Source organism: Podarcis pityusensis (assembly GCF_964106645.2).
Source record: "Podarcis pityusensis genome assembly, chromosome: 10".
Classification (NCBI taxonomy): domain Eukaryota; kingdom Metazoa; phylum Chordata; class Lepidosauria; order Squamata; family Lacertidae; genus Podarcis; species Podarcis pityusensis.
This window is the reverse complement of record NC_138035.1, coordinates 48,126,423-48,142,001: the sequence shown is the minus strand read 5'-3', so window position 1 is coordinate 48,142,001 and position 15,579 is coordinate 48,126,423. Positions and strand designations below refer to the sequence as shown.

Here is a 15,579-nt window from a genome sequence, read left to right as displayed (position 1 = left end):
CAGAAAATAAAAAACATCAAACATTAAAAACTTCCCTATGCAGGGCTGCCTTCAGATGTCTTCTAAAAGCCATAGAGTTGTTTATCTGTTTGATACCTGATGGGAGGGCGTTCTACAAGGTGGACACCACTGAGAAAGGCCCTCTTGCCTGGTTCCTTGTAACTTCACTTCTTGCAGTGAGGGAATCACCAGAAGGCCCTCAGAGCTGGATCTCCATGCTAGGTCTGAATGATGTGGGTGGAAATGCTGCTTCAGGTATATAGAGCCATGGCCGTTTAGGTCATTAAAGGTCAGTACCAACACTCTGAATTGTGCTCGGAAACATACTGGGAGCCAATGTAGATCCTTTAAAACTGGTGTTATATGGTCCCAGCAGCCACTCCCACTCACCAGTCTAACTGCCAAATAAGCATTAATTCATGAAAATCAATGCTAAACATAAGGAAAGCAAGCAGTGGCAACAGGAAAACGCACTATACGTAACTGGAATAAAAGGGAGGCTGCCCCTTCTTAGTAACAGATAAATGAGAAAGCATTTCAGGAACTTGGAGATTAATATCTCTAGCAGTGCATTACTGAATGCTTTATTCACTAATGTAGCAAATTTGGAATGCAACTGTCAAGGCAACTTTACAAAACTGCTGAAGTAGTTTTCAAGCAACTCATTCTCCTTAGGACCTAATTGGAATAAAGCTTTTCGGAACGTGCATTTGTTCCTGCTGAAGCTTCTAATATTGATCAGTGGAAGCACTGCAAAGGCAACAACACATTCCTGGCAAGCAGTCTGAATCTGAAAAGCACTTTGCTAAGGAAATATAAAAGGGAGAGATTACAAACCTGTGGGGGTCATCAGGGTCACAGTTTGGCAGGAAATTAGTGACTGCTTCTGCCACTTCTTCATTTAATAGTACGTCCCAGAGTCCATCTGTTGCCAAGATCAACACATCATCAGGTCCATGCTCATACTGGAGAAGATCATATACCCTCACCTGAAAAACAAAAACAAACTCATTAGGTGAAGAAGAAACAAGGGTTTGTTTTTGTCGGTGTCCTTCTAATGAATGTTGTATGTTTCTGCTACCCAAAAAATCTACTTGTTTCCCTAGCAGTTAAGATCAAATGTGGCCACGTGTACAGTCCTACACATTTAAGTGGAGATTCTTACCTACTTAGACTACTTTCTGAAGGGGGAGTTGCACCAGCACTATGTCCAAGTGCTGCTTTCTCTCGTTTTACAGTCACCTCTAAGTCAACACTTTGAGCCTCATCAAGTAGTACAGGAAATCACTCGGCATCTTATTTATTTTAAAACAGACCTAGCTGATCTGGAAGCTTTGGAACGTTCAAGGCAGGATCTGCTAATGCAGCATTCAGCCTGCAAACATGTCAGGCAGGAAGAAGAAGAAGAGTTTGGATTTGATATCCCGCCTTTCACTCCCCTTCAGGAGTCTCAAAGCGGCTAACATTCTCCTTTCCCTTCCTCCCCCACAACAAACACTCTGTGAGGTGAGTGGGGCTGAGAGACTTCAAAGAAGTGTGACTGGCCCAAGGTCACCCAGCAGCTGCATACGGGGGAGCGGAGACGTGAACCCGGTTCCCCAGATTACGAGACTACCGCTCTTAACCACTACATCACACTACCATTACAATTTTAGTCTGCAGCAGCAGCTTTTCACTAAGCTCCCACCTCTATAAAGGCAAAACACTGGGGAAACATGTATGGTTCAGCTGCATGACAATCGAGAGAAGGTGACACGCCCTAGCCTGACAAACCAACCTGAAGCTGATCTATGTATGTGACGTGCAGGATATTCTCAAATGTTTTGACAGAAATGGAACTAACAGAAAACTCACATACCTGAGTATTTCTCATAGTCCTGCATGCTGATTAAAAAACTTTACAAAATAAATGTTCGCTTACAGCCTGCTGAGTATGGCATCCAAAATATATTCCTTGGCTGCACTGACAGATTTTATTGAACCAGCAGAAGGCTAAAGATCATTTTATGTATTTCCAAGTGTGTCTTCTGTGAGAGATACAGGTCTTCTAGCTGCCTGCTTCATACTCCCCATTGTCAAACCACCTGGCTCCTTTAAGTCCGAAAACAAATCCTTCAGGAGTCCTTCTGAATTACTAACGGAGCACTTTAATTACTCCAGCAGTAGCTGTATTTTCAGAGAAGTGAAGTGACCTTGTGACAACTGACAAAAGGAAGTTATTATCAGGACTAGGATTTGGAAACAGCACACCTGGCTGGGAATGCTGATTTATCCTTACGGCTGGCAGGGTCAGTGCTCTGCGGTTGTGTTGGGAAACACACTTGGCATTGCTGGAAGAGAATCATTTATCCTCTCTTTGTGTTGTGCTAATCTTTGAAATCCAGGATTAGGAAATGTATATGGAGTACTTAGACTTCTTAATTTAGTTAGATCCCAGTGCAAACATTCAATATTCCCTTTAACTAATGGAGAAACTTGGATTTTAAAAAATGAGATATGTCATTTACTAAGGTGGAAGATGCGAATAAGGACTTATAAGCTGATGAGCTAGACACACAATTGTTCATTCCTCATTCAAAGTGTCAAAAATAAAACCCAAAAGTTGTCAAGTCCACTGCAGAGGAACATAACTCATACCCTCTAGACACCAACGAAGTGTTACACCACCAGAGACCTATAACGCAGCGCAAAGTATCCATGCTCATTCCCACTTCTCATTAACTAAAGGCAAGAAGATAAACACAATGCATCTCTTTCATACGACAAAGGTCTAGACCTCCCTCCTATTAAAGTATGTATCAGAACAAACAGAATATATAGTGGCTTCTGCTTGTTTATAGCAATGTAGCCTTTAAAAATATAGTTAAATCTATACAATGAACACAAAATTACACAGAGGCTGTATGTCAACACTTAAGCCTTTTCTTGTTTGCTTGCTTTAAATATGTATTAATTTTCAGAGGGAAAAAAAGCCAACAATTAAACATCAAGTTGAAAGGCAAGAACCAGATAAACATTCCCCAACCCCAGAATGGCAGAGCCAGCTTCCATATTTAGTGATTGTAATCCTACAGCTTTTCAGAAGTGCCAGTCACAGTGCCAATATCCAACAAAGTCATTTCTTCCTAATTAAATGTGATGTGTGGTGGGTTGGGTGGGCTGGATGGAGAGCTAAGACAGCTAATGATGAAATAAATGTGGCACATTTGAGAAACAAAGTTTGCTCTCGGTGCCCATCAGCTGGCCGATGCTGAATGTAAGCCCTCTGAAGTCACACTGTCAGCTGATTGGATCTGAGAGCATGCCTGCAAAGGGATCCACTACACCTGCAAAAATGGACATTTTCTTTTCACTGCAGATTGGTACCTGAGTCCAAGCTACTCCCACAAATGGACAACTTCAAAGGGGCTTGTTGTCCTTGTCAATCAGCTGAGCCCTGGCTACCAAGGAAGAATCAACAATACCTACCCCCCACAACATGTCAGTTGTGGAGCATGTGGGGTATCCGGGGGGGGGGGGGAGAGGAGGAAATGGCCTCATGGGCCAAATTAGGTTGTTCCCAACCACTGCACTATGTGTTCCATCACTATTTTCCTATAGTGTATGTGAGGGTGATTCAAGATAGCTACCTGTCTTGAGCACTCTCTTCATTTTTTGCTTTATGGTACAGCACCCAGCTAGGAACAAGAGCAGCACCATCTTGATACACTCTCCTTTAAACCACACCCAGGTAGAAAATGTTCCTATCACTTCAGACTCAACTAGCCACAAAATGTTCTCATTCTCATCCTTGAAATCCTTGTCGTTCTTCTGGGTCTCCTTCCCTAAGAAATGCTCATATATTTTATGAAAGTGATGGCCTGAAGCAGAGAAAACAGTTACCTTGGGAGTTATTCTGGGGTTAAGAGTTTTATGTGAAGATGTCCTAAATGACACAAAATGTGTTTTGAAAGCTTTACCAAGTTCAAAGCACAACATGCAACACTCCTGATATGACCCATTTTTCACTATGGAATTCAAGAGAAACAGTCAACATAAGCAATCCTTGGCTACTTTACAACTGATCAACAGAGCTACTTAAATAAAATTAATCCTCTCTTAATTGCATTTTTTCTTCTCATCTAACTCACTGACAAACATAGAAATACAATCCAAATGATTTGTATGTAACTTTTAAAGTCTGGTACTCAGCTTTATTATCTGCTGTACTCGCCAATTAACCCCCTCCCCCCTTTAGGGTTCGCTTTTAAAAAATAAGACACCCACCAAACAGCTCCTCTATGTTTCCTGCCCTGTAGTCAATTTCCAGTACAGAGTGCCAAATGTCCACTTTATGGTTCTATAACTTTTATACTAATGTTTGTCAAATGTGCTTTATGGGCTTTCTAAATCCCTCTAGACAGCTATAAATTTAACTTGCATCCTCTAGCCATATTTGGCTGCAATCCTAAACTCGCTTACTTGGGAGTGAGCCCCACTGAACAAAGGGACTTACTTTTGAGTAAACATGCATAGAATGGTACTCTTAGACAGGGGAATGAGTTTTGACCATCTTTTCCTTAAGTCACGACCATGTTCCCTATTTAAGGTGTTCATTGCAGCCATTTTTCATGTGGACACCTAAACATTTCACAAGCAGGTTAAGACACGTTGCAAAGATTTTTAAAGTCATAGTTTAAGTCCCTTGTCCTGTACCCATAAAAAAGGTGTGAATCTTTTACCTCTGGCGACGAAGACAAAAAAGGTTTGATGTAGATGTTTGAGTCATGCACCTTCAAGTCATGGTCTCCAAGTCCTCTCGTAACCCCAATAGTTGCCATGACACGAGCCTGGAAACGGAGAAAGAAACCAGTTACAGGGCTGTTCTGGGAGGCAGGTGTCTTTGTGAAAGCAGTAACCAGCAACTGCACCAATAAATCCTACTCAAAAGCTCACTTTACATGTTTGTAAAGTGAAGCATGAAGGGGCAAGTAGGAACATAGGAAGAAGTCACACCCCACTTAGATTATTTATGTGCTGGATATCCTCCCCAACAAACACGATCAGCATTTGTTGGGTGGGGGGGCTGCTACCGTACTCGTACATAGAGTTTCCAACATGGCATATTCAGGGTTCCTGTCCCATGTTGGAAAGCCTATACCCAAGGAAGACAACCCCCTTGAGTCTAATCTTGTGTTGGCTGGGGAGTATGCCCACCACAAAAAGGCAACTGGCATGTGAGCCAAAGCAGGTAGAAAGCTGTTCTCATCACCACAGCCACCAGTACAAAGGTGTGCTAGTCACCACTGCCGTCCAATCGTACAGAAGCTGTGCTGGATTGAGGAGTGGCCTCAAGCTGCAAGCCAGTGTCTTCAGGGTGAGGGCAACCCCATCCAAGACAGCCTGCAATCCAGACCCTGAAATATGGGGTTACGTATCAACAGCCCATATCCTGTCATGAGTCAAAGCCTATACAGTGGTACCTCGGGTTAATAACTTAATTCGTTCTGGAGGTCCGTTCTTAACCTGAAACTGTTCTTAACCTGAAGTACGACTTTAGCTAATGGGACCTCCCGCTGCTGCTGCTGCGCCACCGTCGTGCGATTTCTGTTCTCATCCTGAAGCGAAGTTCTTAACCCGAGGTACTACTTCTGGGTTAGCAGAGTCTGTAACCTGAACTGTCTGTAACCCAAGGTACCACTGTATTACCAAGCAAGTTGAGGGAATGTTGCCCAAGACTGGTCACCTTAGACCTACAGTAATTGCACACATTCAAGTAAATGACTGCAGTTATAACATGTGTGACAAATCATTTAAACTCACCTACAGGGCATAACCTGTACCCTTCTTTCATTATACAAAAAACTTTGGCAAGGACTGGGGAGGTTTTTGGCCTAAAATAGAGGCAACAGTTCTTTACAAAACAATGAACACAACAACAAATACCTAGCAAGAAAACTTGGGACAGCCTGCTGCTCCCAGAAGTTGACTACCACTATAACCATCACTGACCACTAGACGTGTTGGATGGGGCTAATGGGAGTTGTAGTCTAGAGGGCAGAAGGTTGGGGAAGGCCATCACAGAACAATCAAATGTCCTCTACCAACCTCAATGCTCCCTGACACCTTTGCATCAGCCCTGGGGTATTTTCAAGATCCTTTAGCAAAAGAGTAGGATTCTTGAGACAGCTTATGGTGCAGATACCTCATTTTACGGATGGTACTGGTTTACTGACAATACTGGACACTCTCAATTCTGGCTCTAAAATACACTGCAAAGTAAACCCACTAAGCCCAAACACAAAAATAGGGAGAAAAATAAATTTAGAAGTAACAGGTGTACAAATACTTCTGAAAACAAACCAGCCCATCAAATCGTACAGATAAGCCACATCAGGTTTGAGTCCTGCATAGCTAGATTAATTCTTAAGATAGGCTATTAAAACAAAAATCAAATAAGCAATAAAGCCATTGGGAAAGAGTTGCTTAGAAACAGTGTGAGCACACCAATGCCAATAATCTAAGACTTCAGTGCCCTTTTATTGATCCTCGAGTTGTATCTCTCAGACATGCTGGGATCAGTGCAAATAACCTTGCTGTTTTTAATTATGCATCTCTTTCAAGAGCATTCTCAGTCTTTCCACACACACCCCTCTCCTGAAAGAGAATTTTATTCCTAAGCTTGAACCGAGCAGTGAATGCAGCTAAGAGCACATACACAAAATAAATTCATGCACCAATAAAGTTCAGTCTTGCTTGATCCCAGTACACTAAGATTGTGCTCAAAACTAACTAAACATTACGTCTTTTGTCTTTTTCCAGCTTTTATTGGCTCACATTTAATGTAGTACTCAAGCTGCAGTGAGCTGTCTGCAAATCAAATAAATAAATATTTTATTTTCAAAAAGCCTCTCTCAGTCCCGATTGCTTGAAAGAAAACAAAATAATTAAGTGGGTGAAAAAAGAAAATTCATCTGTAAATGTTATTAAACTGCTTTCACACACACACACACACACACCCCATAGACTGCATTTTCCCCCTTACAGACAGCAGGAACTGATTTACGGCAGGCACAATATTCTTTCAAGCTGTCAGAATGATAAAATAAAGAGATAGCAAGTGGAAAACATTGGACTGCTTGAGGCTAAATTGAGTGGTAAACAGTTATAAGGCACCATATTCCTTTGAAATGGCAAAACACTGATTCCTACCTTCTTGCCTTCTCCATATATAAGAGGAAACTTCAAGTCATCCTCTTCAATGGTTTTGTATGCCCTGTGGGAAGATAAACAGCATTTTATAAAGATTGCACTCAATTATTGACCCAATGCCCTGACACTAGGTGACTGTTTGCTTGTTTTTGCTTTTTCTCCACAAGTTTGTCTAGGCGCCAACTTTACAATGCATTCCGGATTTCTCTCTCTCTCTCTTCATACTACACCTGCTGGGTGGTACCATTTTTGCAAAAGAAAAAGTTAAGCAAAGAACATAATGTAATTTTATAAACAAGCCCTACCTTCTCATTTTAATAACAGATGGGAAAGTAAGTTGGGAAAACATCCCAATTACTAGAAGTGTGGGCCACAGTGTCCACCAAACAACAACACAAATCCATTTAAGAATGGAATCTCATTGTTAATTGGTAGCTGTGAGAAACAGCAGGGTTTGTAGATAAAGGATGGCATAAACCAGCTCTTTTAAGAAAATCCATCAGAAGCTAAATACATAAAGGAAAGCTTGAAGTTTGATACAGCTTTCATCAGGTTATTTAATGCTCATCTGACCTTGACTATGACATTCAAACTTGCCAGAAATTCTCAGTGCCAGGATCCCCTACACCTTCCAAATAATTACTAGTAAGCCAATATGGAAAGAAAGCTTGCTGTTGGACTTAGCACGCCAGACACTTGTAGGTTGATTGGCCTATATGGGTGCTTATACCTGCTGCATGTGCCCTGAGAAGCTGTAAATGACCCAAGGGTCCACTATATACAGGGAAAGTTTACTGCATACTATTGTTTTGTGCACAATTACTTTCCACATGGGGAGTGTCCTTACCCAGGGTGGTAAGAAGCCACCCTGAGAGAAATGAAATAGGCAGGTCTGCTCTGCTTGTATTTCATAGAATCACAGAATTGTAGAGTTGGAAGGGACCCTGAGGATCATCTGGTCCAACCACCTGCAATGCAGGAATCTCAGCTAAAGCATCCATGACAGATGGCCATCCAACCCCTGCTTCAAAACCTCCAAGGAAGGAGAGTCCACCACCTCCTGAGGGAGCCCACAACCACTATTGTTTCTCTGGACACTGAGGGATGAGCATTTAGGGTTCTGTTAGTGAGAGACAGGAAAGCACCGAAGTCTACAGCTGATGACTAAGATTATGTGCCATTGCAAATAGATTTGAGCATGAAGATTCTGAAAAACAAGATTTTCATGGACCTGGCCACTGAATATTAGACTTGGGGAGGGGTCCTGCTGTTTAACCTTGGCTAATGGTTTATTGTTCTGGGACATGGACAAAACTGAACCTGTCAAAGAAGAGGAAGCAGCTCTTTTTCTAGTTGACAGGCTAGCAATTGTTGAAAGGGACTCAAAAATAAGCTGTGAAAAATTGTTTGATACACCTGCCCAGTCTCCCTCTCCCACCACACCATACGCCCCATTTTTATTTTACAGTGCACACTCATCTGGGCAATTTTGCTTGACAGCAAAGCAATAAAACTATGTTTATGCTGTCCATGTCACTTATAGGCAGAGCACAGTGTGTTAAATATGCTGTGCCACTGCTGTCATCCCACAAACCCAGACAGAGAGAAAGAGAGAATAGAGGAAGCTCCTTTTCAAAGCATGCCAGCATGACAACTCTGGAGAGATCCGTTTAATCCAACAGCACCAAACAATAAAATCGCAGCTAAGTAGCAGCTCCACTGCCTTTGAGAGAAATCAACAGCTGCCAAAGCATGACGGAAACTGTAGTAAAGGTGAGGCTGCAATATGGCCTTGAGCCTAACATTCTCTCGGCACCAGATCACATCAGAATGGCTTTTAAAAGCAAATGCAGGATCGTATATTCTAAAGGCTGTACTTTCGAAAGTTGCTGCTGCTTCCTTCCATCTCACCACCCGCATGGCATTTGTGAAGGCCTCTTGCACTCGACAGGAGCGCTCATTAAAGGGTAGGCATGTGTGCAGGCTGGCAGTTGGATACAAATTGAAAACGAAAATAGCATTCAACATTTACAAAAGGAAGGCCAGAAAAACAACACACATAGCAGTAGCTTGATACCCCCTCCACACAAAAAAATACCTGGGAGTGGCCCAGTAGCACCACCAATTGGCCTTGTCCCATTCTAACTCCACAGAAACCTAACACAGACTATGTTGTAGTTTTTCTCCCCTTTTGACAAACTGTCCCTACAAGGTTTTTAATTCAGTGATGGGCATTTACCTCCCCACACTTCTTTTTTTACACCCATGCTTTCACACAGACACCATCTCTTAACTTGGAGGAAGAACAATATGGATGTCATTCAATTGTTACACTAAACAGGTATGCATCTTTTGCCCTATTCTGGTGTTGGAAGCCGCCCAGAGTGGCTGGGGCAACCAGGTCAAATGGGTCGGGTACAAATAATAAAATTATTATTATTATTAATTATTAATATTATCATCATCCTAGCAAAAGTGTCCCATCAGGCTGCTGACAGAATCAGAGCACTGCTCTCCTGGCCTTCACCACCCATAAGACCTCTGTCAGACAGCTAAATGCAGGTGCAGTGCCAACAGCACCACTGGAAAGGTGCAATAATTGCTCTCTCACCTGTGCTCATTCAGGTTCAGGTTGGAATTTCTGCCACCTCCCCTCCAGCCGCTGTGCTTCCTGCTTCATCACACACAGATACCTGGAGTGCCAAAGCAACCTGCGCAGTCTGCAGGATCTGTGTGGGCACTTTGACCTGAACTACTGTAGGTTTCCTAGGGGACTATGTTATACGGAAACAAAAGTTCTTGAAGTTCATTCAAGTTTGCTATGTGTTGATTCATACATATTCAGAAGCGTGTGCTAGTAACTTAATGCCCATGAGTAATCTATATTTATGCAAACATAAGCAAGAGGGGAAGTTCTAGTAGGCAGCTGCAGGAGGCGTGAACCACCCCTTTTTAGTAAATGGCAGTGGGGAATAAGTAGAGACTTGCCTCTTAACTTTTTCTCAGGGCTGCAAACAGTGATGCATTCTAAAAGGTCTGCTCTCACACTTTGCTCTCCTCCAAAGTCCCTAAGCAGCACAAGTCTCTTGCTTATGCACTGCTTCAGATTCTAAATGCAATTTGTTCCCTTGAAGAAATAAAGAAACCACAGGAGGGAAGCGAGGCCACGGAAGCTGCAAAGCATCTTGTGGAAAGGCCAGGAACAGACCCACAAGGATGAAGAAGCTAAATCCAATTGCAGCTTGGTAAGAGTGAACGTGAAGGAACTCTGGTTGCTTTCGTACAATGCAATGCATTCTAATAAGGTGGTGATAAGAAAACAAGTGAAGTCTGAACACGGTATGAAGTAAAACTGCAGGTACTAGAATTATCCAGTACCAAAAAGAAAGAAAGAAATCCCTACAGGAAGACGGCGCAAATCAGTATTGTCAGTATTTTACATCCTTGCAAATGCTTTTAAAATGGGGTTCATTTAGCATCAGAAGATTAAGGCTGGAGTGTGCCACTTTTCCAGGAAATGTGAAGCAAGACATCCTTTCAGGAACAATCTCTTTTTTATTTTGCTGCACAGATATGTCATTGGTGCCCTTTTCTTGAACTGTGAGACTTAACCCCAGTTCATAAGAATTCAAGAGGAGGGTAATTTGTTACTGTTTGTTGGGGGGGGCGTAATTTTATAATAGTATTTACTGAAATTCAATAAAACACACACACACTTTCTATGTTAAAAGGGGGGCTTCAGTTCTGGAATTTCAAAGCCTGGCTAGGCAGGATTCTTCAGTTAGCTGTTTATGCAGAGTAAGAGAAATCAAAGCTAAGGACAAGCCCATTAAGCAACATGCACAATTCGGGAATAGCTATTTTCTTCACTCTTGCTTCAGCTGTGTTGCTGTCAAAGATAGTAACACTTAACAAGCAGGCCAAGGCAGCAGTGTTCCAACGATGCAAACTATCCAAGGGTTAGTCTATTATTACCATGTGCCAACACAGCTGAGTGTATTGTGCAAAATCCTTAGCAATGTACAGAGAATGATGGCCAGAACACACCTCTCAAGTCCATGTGATGCGATCGCATGGGCTAGCTCTGTACAAGAGACACAACTTCCAGATAAAATAATTTCACACAGAGGCATTATTATATATATTAGTTAGAGCATAAGAAATGGAATCTAGAATGAACCCAGGCTGAAATTCTTGTGTGACACTTCCATTTCAGTTTTATTAGTCATTGTCCTGGACCAAATATTATTTGCACATGCACTTCCTTATTGGAGGATTGTGGGTTGATTTTGGGTTTCTTGTTTAAGCCTGGATTTGTGCAACTGCAGCTAAGTGTGCTCTCTCTCTCTCTTTCACTTGCGCGCGCGCGCTCTCTCTCTCTCTCTCTCTCACACACACACACACACACACACACACACAAAAACAACAACACAAAAACACACTTGTTCAGTTTAACAAATAAAAAGATCAACCAGAATTCTGCAGACCTCAACTGTGAGATCAAAACTTTATCTTCTGTTTGTATTACTTGTGTAGGTAGATAGATAGGTGCAACATTAAAATGTTTGCAAGGTTCCAGTAACGAAAGAGGAGGGGTGACAACAATTTATAGGAAGAGGAAAATAGAAAATTGCATAAGTTGCACAAGATCATGCATTACTTTAATGAGATAGGTGAAGCTGAAAGTGGTCGAGACCACCCAGCTGGCTTCATAGCTGAATGGGAATATGGACCTGACTTTCTCAAGCAAGCACACAGAGAGAAGAACATAAGACAAGCCTGCTAGATTCGGGCAGTGAAACATCTAGTCCAGCATCCTATTCTCACAATGGCTAACCAGGAGTTGCTTTATCATTTTGGTTGCCCTTTTGCATGTTCTAGTAATGACACCACACTGGCCTCCAGATTGCTGCGAGATTAAATAAATATCAATTAGGAATATTCAGGTACCAATTAAAAGTACTTATTTCCAAGGTCGTCCTGTGTTAATGTGGAGGGAAATGACACACTAAACATATCTTGGGAGGTTACAACTGATAAGGCAGTGCAAAAAATCACAAGAAGCAGACTACCAAAACACATCTCGCTCTGCTATTCTTTCCCTCACAGTTAGGGGGTGACTATGGGGCTTTTCTGGTTTGTTTGTTGTCTCCAGCTGGCCCTGCTCCAACAGCACTGGCTCTGTTCCTCTGGCATGTGTGCACTTAGGGAAAGAAGAGTCATTTGTCATTGCCAGGAGATGTGCTGTACACAGCAGGTCAGATCTCCTCCCCTGCTGTTCCTGCAGCCAGAGCTGCAAATCTTGAAAAGATGCAGAACATGCATGTTGTGAACAGCCATTTATCATTCCAGAAACGTGTTACAAACAGAATACAGGGAGCTATGTTTCTCTGGGGCGCATGATGCCAGGAACCCAAAAGTACCTGTGCAAAGGGCTTTTGTTAAATCTAATTCCACTTCTATCTTCTGTCTCCTTCTGTTGTCAGTAGCTGCAGATTAACACAGCAGTCATCTTTCTTTAACCACCCCGCTCCCTAAAACAGGACTGCTGTCTCCATAACCATTATATTTTATTTAAAAAAACCACAAAAGCTACTTGGATGAAATATATATCACATACTAGAGGGGGGAAAGGGCTTGTTTAATTGCGCACTTGAGATATGTTCCCTTTCTCAAAATCATGATCACTGCTGGAAGTTGAAATGTTTCACTAGGAAAAACAAAGCAAAACAAAAAATCCAGCTAAACACACAGACACCATTTTCCATGGGAGCTCATGAGAATTATACAAATTAGAAAGCAAGGTGTAACTGAGCAGGTGGAAGCATAAGGCAGGCAGGCTGCGGATTGCTCTTTGTACCCTGGAGTCAGACTGTTAGAGAAGACCACTTATCTGAATAAGACTAATAAGAGCAAGCTAATTAGGCCCGTCGGCATTGGCTGGCAGATAAATCCAGGTCTGGGAAAGGGACATTGCCACTTTAAATACTGCCTTGGGATCTGTGGCAAAGCTAATGAGGACTGTCAGTTGGGCCTCTTTTATTAGGCGGCTCTCTGGAGGATAACGCCTAAGGTTTTGGAACCAGGGCTTCTGCACTTGATTCAATAAATCAATTTATATTAAAGAGGAGGGGAGGAGGCAGGGCAGATCTGGTGTTGGCTTCATAAACTATTCTGTGGCATTTCTCAATCTACTTATCCCCTGCTCTGCCAGACTGCCTGGCTGGGCTGTCAAGTGCCACAGAGCAGAGCAATAAAGAAGAAGAGAAGCGCCCACAGCTAAAACATCTGCTGAACGCAACATGCAAGTTACACAACGCAAAGCACACATGAGCTGCTGTGTTTAGTAGGCTTCCTCTGGGACCATGTTTTTTGTTTGTTTGTTTGTTTGTTTGTTTGTTTGCCAACTGGAATTAAAACAGACTAGCTTTGGTGCTAGTTGCAAGAGAAAAGCAAAAAAGGTCAACCCCAGACGAAATTAGAAAACGCGCATAAAAGAAAGAAAGAAACAAGAAGCAAGATTAGAATGCAGCTGCTTGTTAAAATCAAATACTCAAGAGACCTGAATACCTGCTCTATCAGGAAGGACAATGCCAATTTGACAGGCATCATTCCATGAAAGCAGAAAACATTGCAGGGTCCCCTGCCCTTAGGACTCCAGCCTCAGAATGAGTGTGTGTGCGCACGCACGCACGCACGCACGCACACATGCAAGGGAGGAGAGGGGGAGAGATACACCAAAATAAATATATACCCAATGGACATTGCCCGCTAACTGCAAGGAAAGCTTACAGAAACAAAGCAGCAAAGCCACTGGGGACAAATGAATGGCATAGGCTGATCCACCTGACTCCTACCAACTTAGGGTCGCCATATTCTGGAGAGCAAAAAAAGAGGACTTCTACTTTTAACTATAGACTTCTACTTTTAACTACAGATCACTATGACGACTCTCATTTTACATACCCATTAAAAAGAGGATGTGTCCTGGAAAAAGAGGACATATGGCAACCTGTATCATGGCTTTGGCTATTAACCCTTTGCCTGCAGCTGAACACGACAGAGAAGATTTCTGCGTTCCAAAGATGATCCCTTAGGGATCATGGCATTTATTTTATTTCAGTAAAAAAAAAAAAAAAAAAAAAAGAGGGCGAGACTTATAAGCCATATTATAAGGCCTAAAGAGCAGTCAGGTGGCTAGTTGAGACAAAACAAGTACAGTCAAACCTTGGTTGTCGGACGTAATCCGTTATGGAAGCCTGTTCGGCTTCCGAAATGTTTCACAACTGAGGCAGGCTTCCGATTAGTTGCAGGAGTTTTCTGCACTCAAGTTGAAGCTGCGTCAGACGTTTGGCTTCTGAAAAACATTCGGAAACCGGAGCGTTCACGTCCAGGTTTTCAGCATTCGAGGGCTGAAACACTCCAAAACAGAGGCGCTCGGGATCCGAGGTTTGACTGTATGTATCACAACAAAATATTTTCTGAGTACAGAAAATGAAAGCTGTGCACAAGCCACAGAAGTTGCTCAAAGTACTTTCTCCTTCTCTAATCATCCTCCAGCGGCGGCGGTGGCAGCTGCTTCATCAGCCGCAACTGGTAGCAGCCTATTGCTGTTCCATGTGAAAATGACGTGAGTATATAAAAGGAAATATTCATGGGGCAACCTGTAAACAAGTCTGGTTTCCTTTAAAAAAACACCACATTAACATGACCAAAAGGTTCAGAAAGAGCACAAAAGTACGTTCTACTTGTGAGAATTGTATGCTTGGACTACACTTCAACATAAAAAGCTAGAACTTCAGGGAGAACCATCTATAGCTTTCCACGTTCAAGTAATATTTGATGTGGGAGAGAATCTTCATTCTGAAGTGGCACAGTCTTTTGAGGATTGGAGTCTACTCCTCAACATTTCGGGCTGCTCCTATGTTGCTGGTTGAAAAGGTTTAAGCTGGCCCACAGAAAAAAGGCATGGGAAACATTCAAAGTACTTAATACAGTCACACGAGAACTGTAATTCAGGCTTTTGTCTGAATGTCCTATTTCCGCTTTCAATCCCAAGGACATAAATTATACTTGGACTTTAAAATGTAATTAAATATGACCAGATGGCAAATTTCAGTCTGAGGTACCCCAGGTTCTTGTCCTGCAATAAACTGTGTTCCGTAACTACAATGCCAGCCATAGTAGGTGTCACAAGTAAGTAGACACTGAGGATAATAAGCATTAATCTCCCATTTATGTACTCTAGTAAGTTTAATTCCTGACAAAGTCACCAGCTACAGTGATAGGGGATGCTTGAAGAGAGTTAAGAGTAGCAGCCTTGAACCAACCCAATGACTAAATGGATGATACAAGTCCTGGGCATTAAGTACCACCTTCAGCAAACCT

At 42.3% G+C, this 15,579-nt stretch overlaps 1 protein-coding gene across 2 annotated transcripts in view; it reads right to left on the bottom strand.

The window, feature by feature from the left end:
* The window catches only part of PPM1H (protein phosphatase, Mg2+/Mn2+ dependent 1H), an 82,135-nt gene that overhangs the window by 2,929 nt on the left and 63,627 nt on the right, over positions 1-15,579 (bottom strand). For both annotated transcript variants that reach the window (XM_081022356.1, XM_081022357.1), the window contains exons 7-9: positions 7,192-7,255; positions 4,722-4,829; positions 838-989 (exon numbers count right to left, since the gene is read on the bottom strand). In XM_081022356.1, the coding sequence (XP_080878482.1) occupies positions 838-989; positions 4,722-4,829; positions 7,192-7,255 (324 nt within the window). The remainder of the gene's footprint in view (positions 1-837; positions 990-4,721; positions 4,830-7,191; positions 7,256-15,579) is intronic.